The following is a 15995-nucleotide window of genomic DNA, read 5'->3' on the forward strand; positions in this document are numbered from 1 at the left end:
GAGGAAATTATTATGACAAAACTCATGTAATTGTAAATGAGCCCCTGGAGGGAGAAGAAACACAGAAATGGGACATTGAAATATTGTGAGAGAATCTGCAGCATCCCTGAGAGAGAGCAAAGGGAGAAGGACCCTCAGGCCCCGTGAAAAGGAAGCTACCTGTCCTCATGCTTCTGGGATCACTGAGCAGGATGAACTTCTTCCCCAACCTTGAAGACTGTTGTTGTTAACCACGGAAAAGCTCAAAATATTCTTGCCAGTCATTCAGTGTTCCTGTGAAGAATGCGTTACGATTTCTGGGAAAGGTTCTACTCCTGCTTGATCTCCAGCTTCGGTGAGCAAGTTTCTTGAAGTCTGTTCTCTCTCCTTTCCACCAAACACGAATCTTGTTCCTGATAGCCACTATAGGACACTGGTGATCCTGTCATCCTGTGTTAGTTATTAATCTCCTAGTAGTTGTGTGTGTGAATGCAAGGCACAGAGAAGCAGAGTCCTATAGGTCAAGTCATACTTTTAAAAAGATGAATAATTTTTTTAGCAATATCTGAAAACATATTTAATAAACCTTACTATTAAGCTGCTGTATTAGATAAACATTAAAGGTTCCCTACTGAAGCTTTTATAACTGAAGCACCGTAAGTATTCACACTTGTAACTGACCCCAGGGAGGGACCTCAGCTTTGTAAGGAAAAAGCTCAAGTACAGGAGTGTTTTCTGTGGCTGTTCTTTGCTCGGTCCTTCAAACTAAAAAAGCACAAATAGCCTGCGGCTGTCCTTGCACTCTAAGTATTAACAGAGACACCCTTCTGGGTGACAAGACTGTAAGTAACCAGGGCTTACCTATCCTGGTTCTGAGACCTCACCTGATCTACCCTCAAGAAGTGTTTATAAAGACTGTCACCTACGTGTAAGGATAGTCAAATTTTTCTTTGCCTGAAGTAAAGGGAAAGTTCAGATGTTCAAATTAAGACCAAGTAGTATTTGATCCTTGACTATACCATTTTACTTTACAAAATGTGACAGAAAACTCAGTTTTTCACCCCCATTTTAAATAGCTTTCATTCAAGCAAAATCAGGTAGGATAATGTCTTTGACTTAGTTTCAAGTAATCGTTACCACCATCACTATACAATTCTCAAGCATTTTTCCCTCCTGAGTTGGTTTTAAACTTACATTGAGACAACTGTTCCCTTCATCCCCAACTTTTGCCAGAAAGCAGAAAAAGGTCTGCTCTATTTTTATATACAGAAAGATTAAATTCTCCAGTGATATTTTAAAAAATATCAACCTATATGCACTTTAGAATGTAAAGTAACAGTGAACTGTTTAAACTCAAAGACCCACTATTTTGAGTATTTTTTATAGAGACTTGGTCTTTCCATGTAAATACTGTTTTTTTTTTTCTTCCCTTCAATCTCAGGCTCTTTTGTCATCTTTCAAGCAACATCTGTAAAACTATTTTATGCCCACAGATGTGAGTGCCTGTTAGTGTGGCAGTATTATTTAATGAAATTGATGTTATAGGGTAACTTTATTTTAATGGGAGGCCTTGTGTATACACAAAGGTATGTATATTTTCACTGTAAAAAACCAAGTTAAAAAATTCTTCATGTTAATTGTTTAAAATTTTTCTAGAGCCAGTGAGGCTCTTTAAAGAAGTTGTTTCTTCCAAAGACAAAGCCAGGTAACGACATTTAAATTTAAATGATACATTTATTGAGCTGTGCCTTTTCTACCACACTGGATTATAAATAAACTTGTCAAGAAGTACAGTTTTTGTCACCTTCTGGGACATTTAGTAATTTGCTGTTCTTTCTTCTGTGTACCTCTGTTAGTACATATGGCCAACTGGTCACCTGTAACAGGTAGGTCTCATGTTATGTTTGTTATTAGATACACAGGTAAGGAAAGTTACATTCATTATGTCCTCGGTTCAAAGCAACAGGGGCTCCCTAGCACGTAAATCTTTGCAGAATCAAGTGTCTACTATTTTATATATACATATTAAAAAAGAAGCAAAGGCACTAGACTACTTGGATTAAACATTCTGTCCACAGGGATAATACCAGGCTTTGCTTTTCCTCATCTGTAGTAAGTTTCAGGTCCTTGACAGAAATAGCTGAACTGTTCCAAATTTGCTTCAGTGCATCGATATGTGATAAAGGAAAGCGAAGTCCATGAGACTGAAAAAAGATAAACTATTTAGTCACTTAGGTGGCATTTTCCATAATTCTCAATACATCATTGATATCCTTCACAAGTATGAAACTTGTTTCAGATAAGCTACTTACAAAAACTATCAATCAATCATTAGATAACTTATGAAAGTTGCTAATTCCCATATGAAAACTCAGACTTCATGAAAGGTATTCTATTTTATAGAGTGGTATTCTATTTTATAGAGTAAGAAATATTAATCACTTGAAATGCTTCACATTTGTTACACCTTTCCTACAAGGCCACAGGTCCTAGTATCTTTTAAAGCAGGTACATATATCACAGAAACGTCTGACTTAATCATCCCTGTGCAAGGGCTGTCAATCTGTGAAATGTGAAGTCCACACTGCAGTCATAAAAAAGGTCATTACCCATAAATCAAAGGTAACAGATTCTTCCCAGCCACCACCAAATCCCAGGAAAGACATGCATTTTAGGTGGGAACAAACCTCTGTTTCCTCATTTCCCATCATGTGTGTCTCTCTCCTATTCTTTAAGGAATGATAGATGTAAACCATCTTTTCTCGAGTTTCATCCTTAAAAAGAACAAAGCAAAAGTCGTCAACACCAAGAAAAATCTTAATGCCTCAGTGCTTAAGTGAAATTTATTGAACACTAAAGAATCCTTCTGGCAAAAAGTTATGAGATACAGATAAATATAGATATATACACACGCAATGTAGAATGAACGTATTTCATTATAGTACTCACAGATTACTATTTGTATGCAGCAAATGACCACTCAAGTCATTTTTTAAAAAGATAACCTCTTCAGAAACTTGATTTAATGAAAAAGCAACCATTTATATATCAACTTAGCAATGAAACATTCAAGTTTTTCGTTTCATCATACCTGCACTATCTTTTTGCATCAGGAAAATTTGACATTCCTAGGTATACATAAATGGACAATTTATGAACACCACAGAGTAAATATTAATTCCTAAGAAATACCAGCTATGTGATCTACAGAAACTTCTATTCCACGTAAAGTAGGCTCCCCAATGGTCTCGACTTCCCTTCCCTCTCCACCCGCCCTAACACAGTGCAGTGTATTATCTCTTCCAGAACCTTTAGAAATTCCTTGTCACCTCTCACTCACCAAAAGCCTTAGCCTGAAATAGAATGCCTCAAACTGACTGATTGGTTATCAGAATAACTAGGATTTTCTTTTTTTAAATGGGGATGTGGGAGTATATACTTTTGAGGTTTTATATATATGTTATAAACCAGTCTTCTCCAGGTCTGGCCCTGATGGCTGGAAAAATCTGGTTATGGAGACATCTAGGTGCCCCCCGACTCTCATCCCCCCTCCAGACATTCATTGGACACCTCCCAAGAAAGCTGATTAGGAGGAACAGGGTGAAGCCACAGGGCATGGGAGAGTTCCCAAGGGCTTTAGGGTTGTGTGGCAGTGCTTTCAAAATAAATGCAGAGGCTCCACACCAGACGAAGCCCAGGAGCTTATAATTTCTAAAAATTTTCCAGTTGATTGTAATCAGCCAGTTTGGGGAACCACTGGGCTAGGTGGCAAGGTTATGAAATGTAGGTTTTCCTCTCCATCATCTACAGAATAGAGATTTTTTGAGAAGAACCATCAACAAAACCATATGTAAAGGCAGGTCTGCGCCGTATACAGGATGGGAGAGGGACTGAGACAGGGAGATGCACGAACAGGGGCTGCAGCCGTCTAAGCAAAGGCAACCTGGCCTGAATTAGGAGACAGAGAACAGACATTTAATTACTAATTAGAGGAAAGAAGGAGGGTTCTGTGGGGCCGAAGACAAGCCCTCAAATGCCCAACAGGCAGGAAACCTTGGAACCATAACAGTTAGATCTGGGCATGATCTGATCTAAAGAGATGGCGTTAAGCTGTGAGGAGGTGGATGCCCAAAGGAGGAGGGCAGGGCCGTTTGTCAGTCTGATAACCTGGGGCCTGCGATGGAAATGCCCTGAGAAGAACGGAACCCTCTTCCCCTCTGGATACTCACGGATGGGTCCTGATCGGGTCCTACGGTGAGGACGACATGGTCTCTAAATTGCAGCCTCACAGTGCTGTCCAACCCCGGTAACTGTCCACCTGGAAAACCCAGAGAGAGGGAAAGCCAGCCTTCAGAGAGCAAAGCAGCAGGCTCAAACTTGCTTGCAGGAGCAACTATTTAGGAAGTACACTTAGTAACAATTTGCAGGTGAATCCAAATGTGGGGCGCCCTCTCCAACTCACGTATTTACTCTCCCCGACATTTATGGTGATCTGAAAAGTGTAGCTTACAGCTTGATGGAGCTCATCCTTATACTGAAGACACACATACAGACTTCTGTTGTTATTTATTTAATTGTAAGTTCATTAAATAGTTGTCACCAGTACCCGGGGATCACATACTATCACAGGACAGACAGGGCCACCGTGCCTTCTGCACAGAACTCTCTCACGTCTCCAGTTTCTATCCCCTGCTTGCTCCACATGTGGACTCTGAAAGGACTTCCTGAGCTCACCACCCCTCCAATTACTAGTTGCATGACCATGGCAAATTATTCAGCCTGTGTAGGTCAAGTGCAGTGTCATAAAAAAGCCACCTAATAAAGTCCACAGAAAAAACTACTCTTTCCTAGATTGGATTAAACTTAGTGAAAAAGCAGCCACTACAATCAGACCAGCCTTACAGGGTCTTCTGGTTGGAGAAAGAGTTGAGGGATCATAACTTTATTGACTACAAGGACTAAGGCAAGGAAAACTCTGGAGAAAATATCCTGGGCCATAAGCCGATACTCAGAACACTGTTCTGCTAAAGATTAAAATATGTGCTGGGAAAACATGTGCTAGGGCTTCCCTGGTGGCGCAGTGGTTGAGAGTCCGCCTGCCGATGCAGGGGACACGGGTTTGTGCCCCTGTCTGGGAAGATCCCACGTGCCGCGGAGCGGCTGGGCCCATGAGCCATGGCCGCTGAGCCTGCGCGTCCAGAGCCTGTGCTCCGCAACAGGAGAGGCCACAACAGTGAGAGGCCTGCGTACCGCAAAAAAAAAAAAAAAAAAAACAAAAAAAAACCATGTGCTATTTTGAGTAGATGCTATCAAAAACAAATTTTAAACTGCCACCCCCCACCCAGAGACTATAATAAAAATGTACATAGAATTAATGTTAGAAGGGACCTTGCAGAGTGTGTATCTATCTCAGTGGTTCTCCACTGGTCATAAGGCTTTTATGAAAATTAGTGAAAATGAAACTCTCCTTGTACCTAAGAGAGAAGCAGCCTGAGAGCCAGCCTGGCACTCACGGCTGTGTCTCCGTGTTCTCCAGCAGAACACAGACCATTACACAGAACCCCGATACTAAATGAGGCCACGTTGTGACTGAGAGAGATCGAGACAAAACCAAGACCACTTCATCATCAGGTCAGAACTCAGGCCAAAGCAAGGACACTGTCCAAACCACAGAAGTGACCAAACGTGCCCCATCCTGGCTAATCTGAGTGACTGCTGCTGCTGCTTTACCAATTGTCACCTTGGCTTCATTTCACTCCTTCTGCTACTGGCTAAGATTTACAGGAGACCCAATCCGAGAATCCCTCCTTTTTCCCGAGAGCATTCAATCCCGAGTGAAGCCCTGCTTCCTTGAACCCTCCTGAAAATCACCTAACTCAAACCCAAATCCTATAAATCCTTTCCAACATCCTTTTATTGAGGTGCCTGCAGCCCCCAACGGCGTGCTCTCTTCCCTGTTACAAGTCAATAAACCCAGCTTTGTCCGGCTACAGGAGTGTGGTGTGGTCTCTGCTCCAGGACCCCGATATCACCATCCACCCAGAAGTCTATCAATGTCATCTGTACCTTAAACCTGTCACCAAATAGTCACCTGGGACTTGGGAGAAGGTCTGATAATCTTGGGCATTCTGGTAGTTCCCCTGCTGATGGCAACATTTTACCCATCCCTGAGTTAATTCCAACAAGATTATTTCAGTGTTCAAGTTCTTAAAACTTCCTGAAGATGATGAATTCCAGAGGGGCCCTGAGCACACATACTCCCCACCCCAAATCACAGGGCTCTCATTCCCCATCAAGCTGCATGTCCTGTCCAACCTCACACTAAGGATAGGCCCACATTCATCTTCAAATGCTTCATACATTCCATCAGCTCAAAGAGGTGCCCACCCAGAAAAGCTCAAAATATCCCCCGTTAGCCCCTGACCACCTGGAAGGAAAGAGCGAGCTCTACCTGGTGTGGAAAGTTCTGCTCCGTCTCCCAGGTAGTAAGGTGGGAGTCTGTTCATAGCAAAATCCTTCTTCATGTCCGCTGAAAGCAGTTCTCTGGTGCCCTCCAGCCGGTCTGCAAGCATCCTCAGAAAGCCACTTAATTTTCTTGTTGCAACGGCTGTGGTTTCCACCTGCTAGAAACACAGAAGTGAGTCCGGGCCCAGACTCCAGCGACCTTACTGCCCAGGTCCCAGTCTCTGGAGTGGTCCACTGAGCACCAGCACCCAGGGCAGATGCAGATCCATGTCACTCCCTTAAGAACAGTATCCCTTTATTTCCTCATAACCACTGTTCATCTTAAGCTGCCTACCGTTTGCAAAAAAAAGATCAATTTTCAGGATTTTGCCTGAAAAGAGGGATCCCTGGGAATATGGTACAGTCTCGGCTTTGCCTTTGGAAAAGCAAATCACTGTCTGAGGTGAATGCTTCAGACCACGAAACCACCCTTTGCTCAACTCAGCACTAATGCACTCATCTTCTCAAAATTAGCCAACAGGGCCGCTGTTTCAAAGGTAAAACCAGGGCTTCCCTGGTGGCGCAGTGGTTGAGAGTCCGCCTGCCAATGCAGGGGACACGGGTTCGTGCCCCGGTCCGGGAAGATCCCACATGCCGCGGAGCAGCTGGGCCCGTGAGCCATGGCCGCTGAGTCTGCGCGTCTGGAGCCTGTGCTCCGCAACGGGAGAGGCCACAACGGTGAGAGGCCCGCGTACCGCAAAAAAAAAAAAAAAAAAAAGGTAAAACCAGGACGGACAGGAAAGCCAGGGAGCACACCAAGGCCAGGCTCTCCAGTGGGTCTCTCCTAACTAGTGATCTCACGTGTGCTCAGGCTACAGTTCCCAAGCCAGGTTAGTTATTCATTCAACCACTGATTCAGCCAGCGCTCCCAGTGCCTGCCACTGCCACCATGAAGTACAGGAAGCGGGCCGTCTGCACAACACTGTTGGTCCTTTGGGCAGCACGCAATGTGCAGCACTCCATTCGTTCTGCAAACCACCGCGCCCGGGAGAAGACAAGCTTGGCTCACACGGGGAGGATTCTGGGGTCCCGAGGAGGGAGCCACAGCTTCAGCTGGCCTGGGCCGTGGTTACCCCTCCTTTCCCACCTGCCTTTACTCCTTACCAGGAGCAGCTGCCGGGGTATGCCGGCCCGTAGCTCGACGTCTGCCTTTGCGGTATCAAACACGAGCCCTGAAATGGTGTCCAAAAGGAAGTCTCCCCATGAACTGGAACGTGTACCGAGAAAAAAAAAAAAAAGAGTGAACACATAAGAAATGTGCATAGAACACTGATTACTAAAAGCCTAAAGCTACAAACTGTCACACCAATTCCCCTGGCCTGACATCCTGAGCTCCACTAATTTCACATTACTCAGCATAAAGACTACGGCCTTCATCAGTCACAGTCTTCCCTTCCTTCCCATCCCAGACACTCAGGTGCAAAATTAAAGGTGGGAAGCTAGGCTTCCTTCATGATTTGTCTTAAATGTAAAGATACCAGAGAATTAATTACAGACTGTCATAAAGTAGGAAGTTCAAGGGACCAGTTATTTTTTTAATGTTTTCAACATTAAAAAAACCCAAAAGCAACACTTTTAGGGTAACAGCAAGATCCCCGGACTGTGTAATCATCTGAACAATTAAGCACTACGTTTTCCTTTGTTCCTTATAAAAAAAAGAGGGGTTCTCTTCCTCAGCAAAATATCCAACATCAACAATTTCAAAACAGTTGATTTTGCAACGTGTTAAACTCTGGCAGTGGTCTTACTGGGGTAGGAGATAGAAGCCAGAGGCCAAAAACACCATCTCGGGACAAGCATCAGTATTCAATTGCCTCTGCTTTCTCTGGGGCATTTAGAATCGCTCACCCCTCAATGTGTTACGGTGTGAGAAGCACACGCTGTGGGGCTGCTCTCTTTAAACACTCCTGAGCTGTTTAAAATTTTCCTCTGTGTCACCAGAAGATTTCAAATTGCTGGCTACAAGCAAAATGGAAATTCACAGTATGACTTTTGCTTCTCACTCAGTAAGCAAAATTAACACGTTTATGCTTCCCTCCTGGAAAAGTGGCAAAAGAGGACAAAAGCCACATGAGAGACACTTCCCCCAAAACGTCCACTCCTCCGTGGTAGCCTCACCACTCTGTGACATAATGCTACACCCAACCTCACACCTTTGATTGAACTTCGACCTGGAGGACACAGAGACCTTTCAGCAGCATGAAATAATATCGTCCTTTGAAGGGTCCCAGGTACAAGTCACGCAGCAGTAGCTCACGGGGGAGTTTAAGTGCAGTTAAATTGAGCTCTGTGTTCTTCTAGGAAAACGGACCTTGGGCCTTTCCAAAGTCTGGAAAGAACACCTCTGGAGGGGTTCACTTTGGTAAAGCAGCCAAATCGACAGGCCACGGCCTCCTACGGCTGGCCCTAAATGTCCAGCGATGCTACCCTTGAGAGGCATTAGGAAAAGGCCCAAGTCCTCACTCTGCCACAGGCCTTAAGGAGCACCAGGACCAAAGCATAGGGACATCTCCGGGGAGCGATGGTCCTCGAGGTACATCTGTCCCGTTCCAGCACCGGCCCCGCTGACCAAGGCCCAGGTCGGCATCCAGATTAGATGCACGGGTCACGGTGCCTACCCACAGCCCCCGGCAGGCATCCTCTGTAACTCAGACTGCTCTTGCCCAGCCCTGCTGCCTGCAGAGGGGGTGGGTGCGACCAGGGAAGGCCACCAGTTCATCCTGGGGACTGGGAAACAGCGCGTCAGGCACTCAGTGGAAGCAAAAGCTAATAGGTTCAGTGAGATGGAGGGAGGTCAGAGAAGTAACCGAGGATGGCCTGTGATGAGCCAATGTTGTGAGTAAACAGACCCAGAGGAAGGAAAACAAGGGAGCGAAAACCGATTACTAGGGAACCGAGAGAAATGAAAAAGAGGGAGAATTAGAGAAAGAGGGAACAGCTGAGTAACCTCAACGGCGGGGCACCAGAAGATGGACATTCATGGGGCCAAACTAGCAATATGTGGCTGCCAAGGCCCAGAGCTGCTTTGGTCCAGAACGAACTTCTGGTTCAGAAGCCTCCCTGTGGCCTGCCCTTCCCCAGTTCCTACGACCCACCCCGTCACCCCTGCTCTTCCTGAGCTGCCCTCAGAGACTGTTTCTCGCTATGCAAGGCACCTGACCAGCCACGGTGACAAGGGCATTTTACAGAAAGGAAGCCCCAAACGAGCTTCGGCTTCTACTTGGGGGAAAAGAGAGCCTAACTTTAGGCCAGACTCCAGGTACCTCCTCCTGTCTCTTAAACACAGGGGGTTCACTGCTCGCTGAAAAGCCAGACGAGAAGGCAGAAGAGTGCTTACTCACCTGTTCTGCATGATACAGCTGTGAAGTGAGGAGGCGACTGGCTGTCCCTCAGGCCGGGAATATCCTCTCCTACTCTGACCTCCTGACCCACCTGTACTGACTCATCCTGTGAATCTCCCTCAGCTTAGGTGTCAAGTCATTTCCGAAGCCTTCCCTGAGGCCCCGGCTTAGCTAAGTGCGTCCCTCTGTGCTCCCAGAGTCTCCTCTGCAAACCTATGGGATGTATCACACTGCTGGGTAACTACACGCCTATCTCCCCTCCTTCCACCCCTCCCAGAGAGTAAGTTCTCTCAAAGCTCCTTCAGTCCCATGCCTACAATGCCAGCAACTAGCACAAGGTGTAGTGCTGCATGATGAATAAATTAGTGACTGGCGTTTTTAATGGGACCTGGACTACTGAGGTCGCTGCTACCAGGAAATGACTCACTGGGCACTGATGCCCAGGCCCTGTCTTGTGACGAGGCACTTGCTGAACTGGAACATGGTTTTAATTGGAATTGTTTTTAGCACATGTGCTTTTAGGACTCACTGTTCCAGACTTCCTTTCTGACTTTGATTTCATGAACTGTAAAAAATGGAAGCCTTAAAATAGACCCAGAGGTTTCAAGGAATAGAGTTTCTGTTTGGGGCGATAAAAATGTCTTGGAAACAGGTAGTGGTGATGGTTGCACAACAGTGTGAATATAATTAATGTCAGTGAATTGGACACTTAATGGTTAAAATGGCACATTCTTTGTTATAAATATTTCACCACAATCAAAAAAAATTTTGAAGGGGGCGGGGAGAGAGAGAGACAGAGAGGGGAGGGGAAGGGAGGGAGAGGGGCGGGGGATAGGGGTGTGGGAGAGAGACTACAAGCCCAGCCTGGCAACACAAACACACTGCCACACCCACAGCTACGCTTCTATCTTCCCAAACCATGGGAGCCTTTACTTGGGCATCTCCCAGCGTTCTGTAGAGTCAGGGTCATGACAGGCCAGGAGGAAGCCCAGACGAGTGGGTCAATGGCACAGGTAGGACGCTGAAGGAATAGGAAGTCAGCCGGAAACCCCGGGGCCAGATATGTAGGAGAGAAGCAGCTAACTCCCTCACGTCTCCTGAACACGCCGCTGCGGCCACAGCTCGGAGCTGTCGGCGACGCAAGGCTACAGGTGAGTGCTCACCTGCTCTGGTAGGTGCTGATGGTCACGTGCGTGGAGTGGGCCAGCCCTGAGGGAGTGTCCGCCTGATGAATGGTCCCTCTGGGAAAGTACAGCAAGTCTCCCGGCTAAAGGAAAAAAAAGGGGGGGAAGGAGTTAGTAGGGAGGATATCTTCTCGTTTTTCTAGAAAGGCTGTGAGTTTCAGTTCTGCATTCTAGAAACCTCTATGTGGTTTCCACCCGTCTAGCTCTGCTGTGTCTGTGAACCTGTCACCATGAACCACAATCCTGGAGAGGCTTCCAGAGCCTGAAGTCACTTTCTTTGTTCATAAGCTGAGACCAGATACACCTGAAGCCACCCTGGGATCAAGGTGACAGCCTGTGCCTGGGAAGCCTGCTCCCGCCCTCCACACCCTTCAAAGGGGGCAGTGAGGAATAGGAGCTTTAGAGCCATACAGAGGCTACACTCGCTGGCGGCCCCAGCAAATTACTTGACCTCCCAAGGCCTCAGTTCCTTTATGTGTAAAATGGAAGCAATCGCCCCATATCTCACAGAATTATTTTGAGGATTAAAGGAAAAAAGTTATTGGAGCTGCCTGCCCTGGCGGTCCAGTGGTTAAGACTCTGCACTTCCAATGCAGGGGCCGTGGGTTTGATCCCTGGTCGGGGAATTAAGATCCCACATGATGCACGCGCGGCACGGCCAAAAACAAAAAGCTCTTGGAGCAATGCTGGGCAAGTGGCTGTGGCTGTATTATAATTCTTATTTTACCTGCCAGTCTCTGATAGTCTGTGAGCTCTTCCAAGCAGGGTCCATATCCATCTTGTAACCCCAGGGCCTAAACCACCTAAGCATCCAGCACACACCAGAGGCTCAAAAGATGTTTGGAAGAATGGATGAAAAACCCTGTGACCCTTCATTTGAACCTAAACACTATATGTAACTAAAGATCAGTCACTTCTCGAGCAGGTGAGCCTCCTCCACCCTGTCCTATTTTCTTTCCCAAGCCACGGAACAGAAATATTTTCCCCAAATCACTACTGCCCAGGAGCTTCCTCCTCCCTAATCCCAACCAGAAAAAGAACATTCTGTATATAGCAGTTGCCTGAGCAGAGGAGAGGGAATCTTGAGAGTCGCTTATCTGCTCTCTGCAACCCTGCGAAGCCTTATCTCACTGGTTAAGAGCATGGGCCCTGGAGAAAGAGCTCAAGAAATATCAGATTAAAAACACTTCTTTTTTTAAGGTTAAGTACATACATAAGTAATTATATATGTACTCATAAGAGCTATCTTGCCCTGAATAACACCAATCTGACAGGGAAACTAGTACTTCAAGTAAACAAATGCATTACTCATAATTACAGCTATCATTTGTGAGAGTCTGCGTGCCAGCCCTGTGACTGAGGCCCTCATGTACATATTTCATCCATCCGTTCATTTATTCATTCCACAAACACCTGATTAACCCTTCCCTGCCCACCACCCAAGCCAGGCACCTGTGCTAGGCACCGGGGGTGGGGAGCACTGAACAAAACAAAGACCTGCCCTGATGGAGCACACTCCAGAAGAGAAAAACATTTGAGAAGGGAGAAGGTACACTAGACAATGAAGACATTCTAGTGGGGCAAGAAGGATAAAATAAAGCAGCAAATAAATAATGTCAAGTGATGGCAAATGCAAAGAAGACACAATAAGCAGAAGGAGGAGGAGGGGAATGATGTTGATGGAAGTGGGGGGCGGCGGGGTGTGTCTGGGATTAGAGGTGCTATTTTACCCAGGATGGTCCATTAAACCTCACTCTGCTAAGATGACATTTCAGTAGAGACTTTAGGAAATGAGCAAGCCAGCCATGCAAAGACCTGGGGAGAAAGGATTCCAGGCGGAGGGAAGAGCAAGTGCAAAGGTCCTGAGGCTGGAACGTGCCTGACAGGTTGAGGGGCATCGATTAGGCCAGTGTGTCAGGAAGGTAGTGAATGAAGGTGGGAGTGGTGGGAGATGAGGTGAGCAGGCAGCAGAGGGGCCAGATTACAGGGCCTTCTAGACCATTTTAAGGACTTAGGCTTTTTATAATGATAAGACAATTAGCCATTTGACATACCACTGTCCTGTTTCTGTTTATTCTGAAAAAACTAGAAAAGCTAATTTTTTTGACCAAGAAAAAAAATATTTCTGGCTTCAATCCAAAGGCTACATAAACCAGCAGCATAAAGTCTTGAGAAAAGGAGAATTGGGTATAAATGAGTTCCGTTTTCATTGTCTTTAATTATTCCATTGATATTAATGCCTTTGAAAATATACACAATGGTAATGAATATGGTGGTACACTAGGATGTTGAAAAGAATTTTAAAGAAATTTTATTATAATTTTCCATTAATTAGATCATTAAAACTTACTGTGCTATCAATTTTCCATTTAAGTAATAAAGCATTGATTTTTTTTTTTTTAAAAAGGACTTTGGCTTTTATCCTGGGTTTAACAGAAAGACTGTAGAGGTCTGGGCAAAGGGTTCACAGGATCACAAAAGGATCATCATGGTTATTATGTCAGAAAAGTCTGCAAAGGGGACACTAGGTAGGACGCTTTTGTATAAATCTATGTCCAAGGATTTTGCCCCAAACAAGTAGAAGAAGGCTGACACATTTGCAGGGAGAAGGAGGTTGGGGACAGGGTAGGACATGGGATTTTGGTTTGGGGAATATTAAATTTGCGGTATCTTTTACATTTCCAGGGAAGACATTAAGTGGGCAGCTGGATTATGAGTCTAGAGTTTAGAGATGTGGGCTAGAGATCTAAAACAGCATTTAAAATACATCAGTGTAGAGGGTATTTGAAACCTTGGGAGGGGATGCTGATTGATCGAAGAAGTCCAGGAAATGAGCCCTGTGCCCCAAATTAGAGAAGTAGGAAGACTGAGGAGAAAACAGCGAAGGAGAATGAACAGGACAGTCAGGAAGGTGGAGAGAGAACCAAGAAAAGGTTGCATCCCGGAAGCCAGTGGACAGGGTGGAAGTGACCCACTGTGTCAAATGCTGACGACAGGCAGGCTAAGATGGGGACTAGGAGTTGACCACTGTACTTGACAACGTGGAGGTACCCTTGAGAATATTTCTAGAGGAACAATGGGGAAGAAACCCTGCTAGAAAGGGTGCCCAACAGTGGGAGAGTAGAGGAAATGAAGACAGGGCATTATGGCAGGGTCTCCAAAAATGTCTACATCCTAATACCTGGCATCTGTGAATACTTAGGTTACACGGACAAGGTGAATTAAGGCTGCTGACAGGGGGATTATTCTGGATTATCCAGGCAGGCCCAATGTAATCACAAGGATCCTTAAAAGTGGAAGAGGGTATTGGAAGAGAGCACCAGAGAGAGGGCAGCATGAGAAGGACCAAGCTCCATGTTGCTGGCTTTGATGTCGGAGGAAGGGGCCATGAGCCAAGGGATGTGAGCAGCCTCCAGAAGCTGGAAAAGGCAAGGACACAAATTTTCCCCTAGAGCCTCCGGAACGAACACCGTCCTGCTGACACCTTGATTTCAGCCAAGTGAAACCCCTTTTGGACCTCTGAACTGCAGAACTACAAGGTAATAAATTTGTGTTGTTTCAAGCCACAGAGATGCCTTTCCATTACAGGGGTGGTCCTCACCCCAAGACCTCAGGTTTGGCAGACGTACAAGTCAGGCTGCCACTTGGGTAGGAAGGAAGAGGGGTGAGGAGGGCTCCAGACCGCTCATCGTAGCCCCCAAGCCCACTCCCACCCAGAGCGACTCAGATCTTCGATTTCATACACTGGGCATTTATGCAAGATTTCATTTGAAGAATTCCACTGATTAAAAACTCAACAGACATACAACTTGAAAATCCCCGCAGGACACAACGCTGTCTTTCTCCTTCCAGGAGACTCAGGGCTTCTCGTAGTGAGCTGTGACCAGGATGGGCACGATCAGCGTGCAACGCTCCGTCTCCTGCAAGTCCCATGCCCTCTCTGACCACCATGAAGCCCGACCTTCTCGGGCAGGGCAAGTAGCCAGATGTCAGTCTGGGTAACAGCCCCTGGCCTCAGAGACCATGGACAGCTTAGTCTTTGGCTTAAAAATAATCAGCCAAGAGCAGGGTTGGCAAACTCTCTCTCTGTAAAGGGCCAGACAGTAAATATCTGTGGTTTGTGAGCCACATGGTCCCTGTGGCAACTAGCTGACTCTGCCCTAGACAGTACATAAGGAATGAGTGTGGCTGTGTTTCCATAAACTTTATATACAAAAACAGGCAGCAGGCCAGATTTTTGGCCTATGGGCCATAGTTTGCTGATTGCTGACCAAGAGCATAAAAAAAATGAAGAAAGGTACCTTTATTGTTGTACTTATTCAAGTCCCCTATAACACAGGCACCCATCCTAAAAAGGGAGATTGTTTCTCCCAGTTATGGCAGGCAGGCAAAGATCTTAAAATCAAGAAAGAGCTATGAGGCCCTGAGTAGGAATTAGATACTAAGTATAACTTCAAGACACAAGAAATACAAAAACAATAACCATATGCAAGTCTATCAGTTTGGTTAGAATCTTTGGTATGGTTTAAATTACCAATTTTCTTATTACCACTGAAGGAAATTAAATTTTAAGTTTTGTAGGAAAAGGTATAAAATTGAATTATGCAGCTATTCTTTTTTTGTGTGTGTGTGTGTGCAGTACGCAGGCTTCTCACTACTGTGGCCTCTCCCGTTGTGGAGCACAGGCTCCGGACGCGGAGGCTCAGCGGCCATGGCTCACAGGCCCAGCCGCTCCACGGCACGTGGGATCTTCCCGGACCGGGGCACAAACCCGTGTCCCCCGCATCAGCAGGCGGACTCTCAACCACTGCGCCACCAGGGAAGCCCCTATGCAGCTATTCTTATCCAAAATTTTTTCCTCAACAACCCCAGCTGCTGGGGATTGGCTATGATCCCATCCAGCTAACTGCTCAAAGACACACTTTCTCAGCAGCCAGATGCCAGCAAACCAGCACATGCTCGAGCCACCTGGCTTCCTGGGGAAGGC

The 15995-nt window shown here is 45.9% G+C and overlaps 2 protein-coding genes across 6 annotated transcripts in view; one reads left to right on the forward strand and one right to left on the reverse strand.

Moving 5' to 3' along the window:
• Positions 1-1770, forward strand: part of CRYBG3 (crystallin beta-gamma domain containing 3) — a 114600-nt gene extending 112830 nt beyond the window's left edge. The window contains exon 22 of the mRNA XM_060098639.1: positions 1-1770. Coding sequence (XP_059954622.1) covers positions 1-89 — 89 coding nt within the window. The 3' untranslated portion in view covers positions 90-1770.
• Positions 1694-15995, reverse strand: part of RIOX2 (ribosomal oxygenase 2) — a 27964-nt gene continuing 13662 nt past the window's right edge. For 2 of the 5 annotated variants that reach the window (XM_060098642.1, XM_060098641.1), the window contains exons 5-11: positions 10988-11091; positions 7588-7690; positions 6431-6602; positions 4209-4297; positions 2667-2753; positions 2067-2183; positions 1694-1856 (exon numbers count right to left, since the gene is read on the reverse strand). In XM_060098642.1, coding sequence (XP_059954625.1) covers positions 1761-1856; positions 2067-2183; positions 2667-2753; positions 4209-4297; positions 6431-6602; positions 7588-7690; positions 10988-11091 — 768 coding nt within the window. In that variant the 3' untranslated portion in view covers positions 1694-1760. Of the gene's footprint in view, positions 2184-2666; positions 2754-4208; positions 4298-6430; positions 6603-7587; positions 7691-10987; positions 11092-15995 lie in introns of all 5 variants that reach the window. The other 3 variants (XM_060098643.1, XM_060098645.1, XM_060098644.1) reach the window with 3 other exon arrangements.

This window comes from Mesoplodon densirostris, chromosome 5 (genome assembly GCF_025265405.1).
Source record: "Mesoplodon densirostris isolate mMesDen1 chromosome 5, mMesDen1 primary haplotype, whole genome shotgun sequence".
NCBI classification, from domain to species: Eukaryota; Metazoa; Chordata; class Mammalia; order Artiodactyla; family Ziphiidae; genus Mesoplodon; species Mesoplodon densirostris.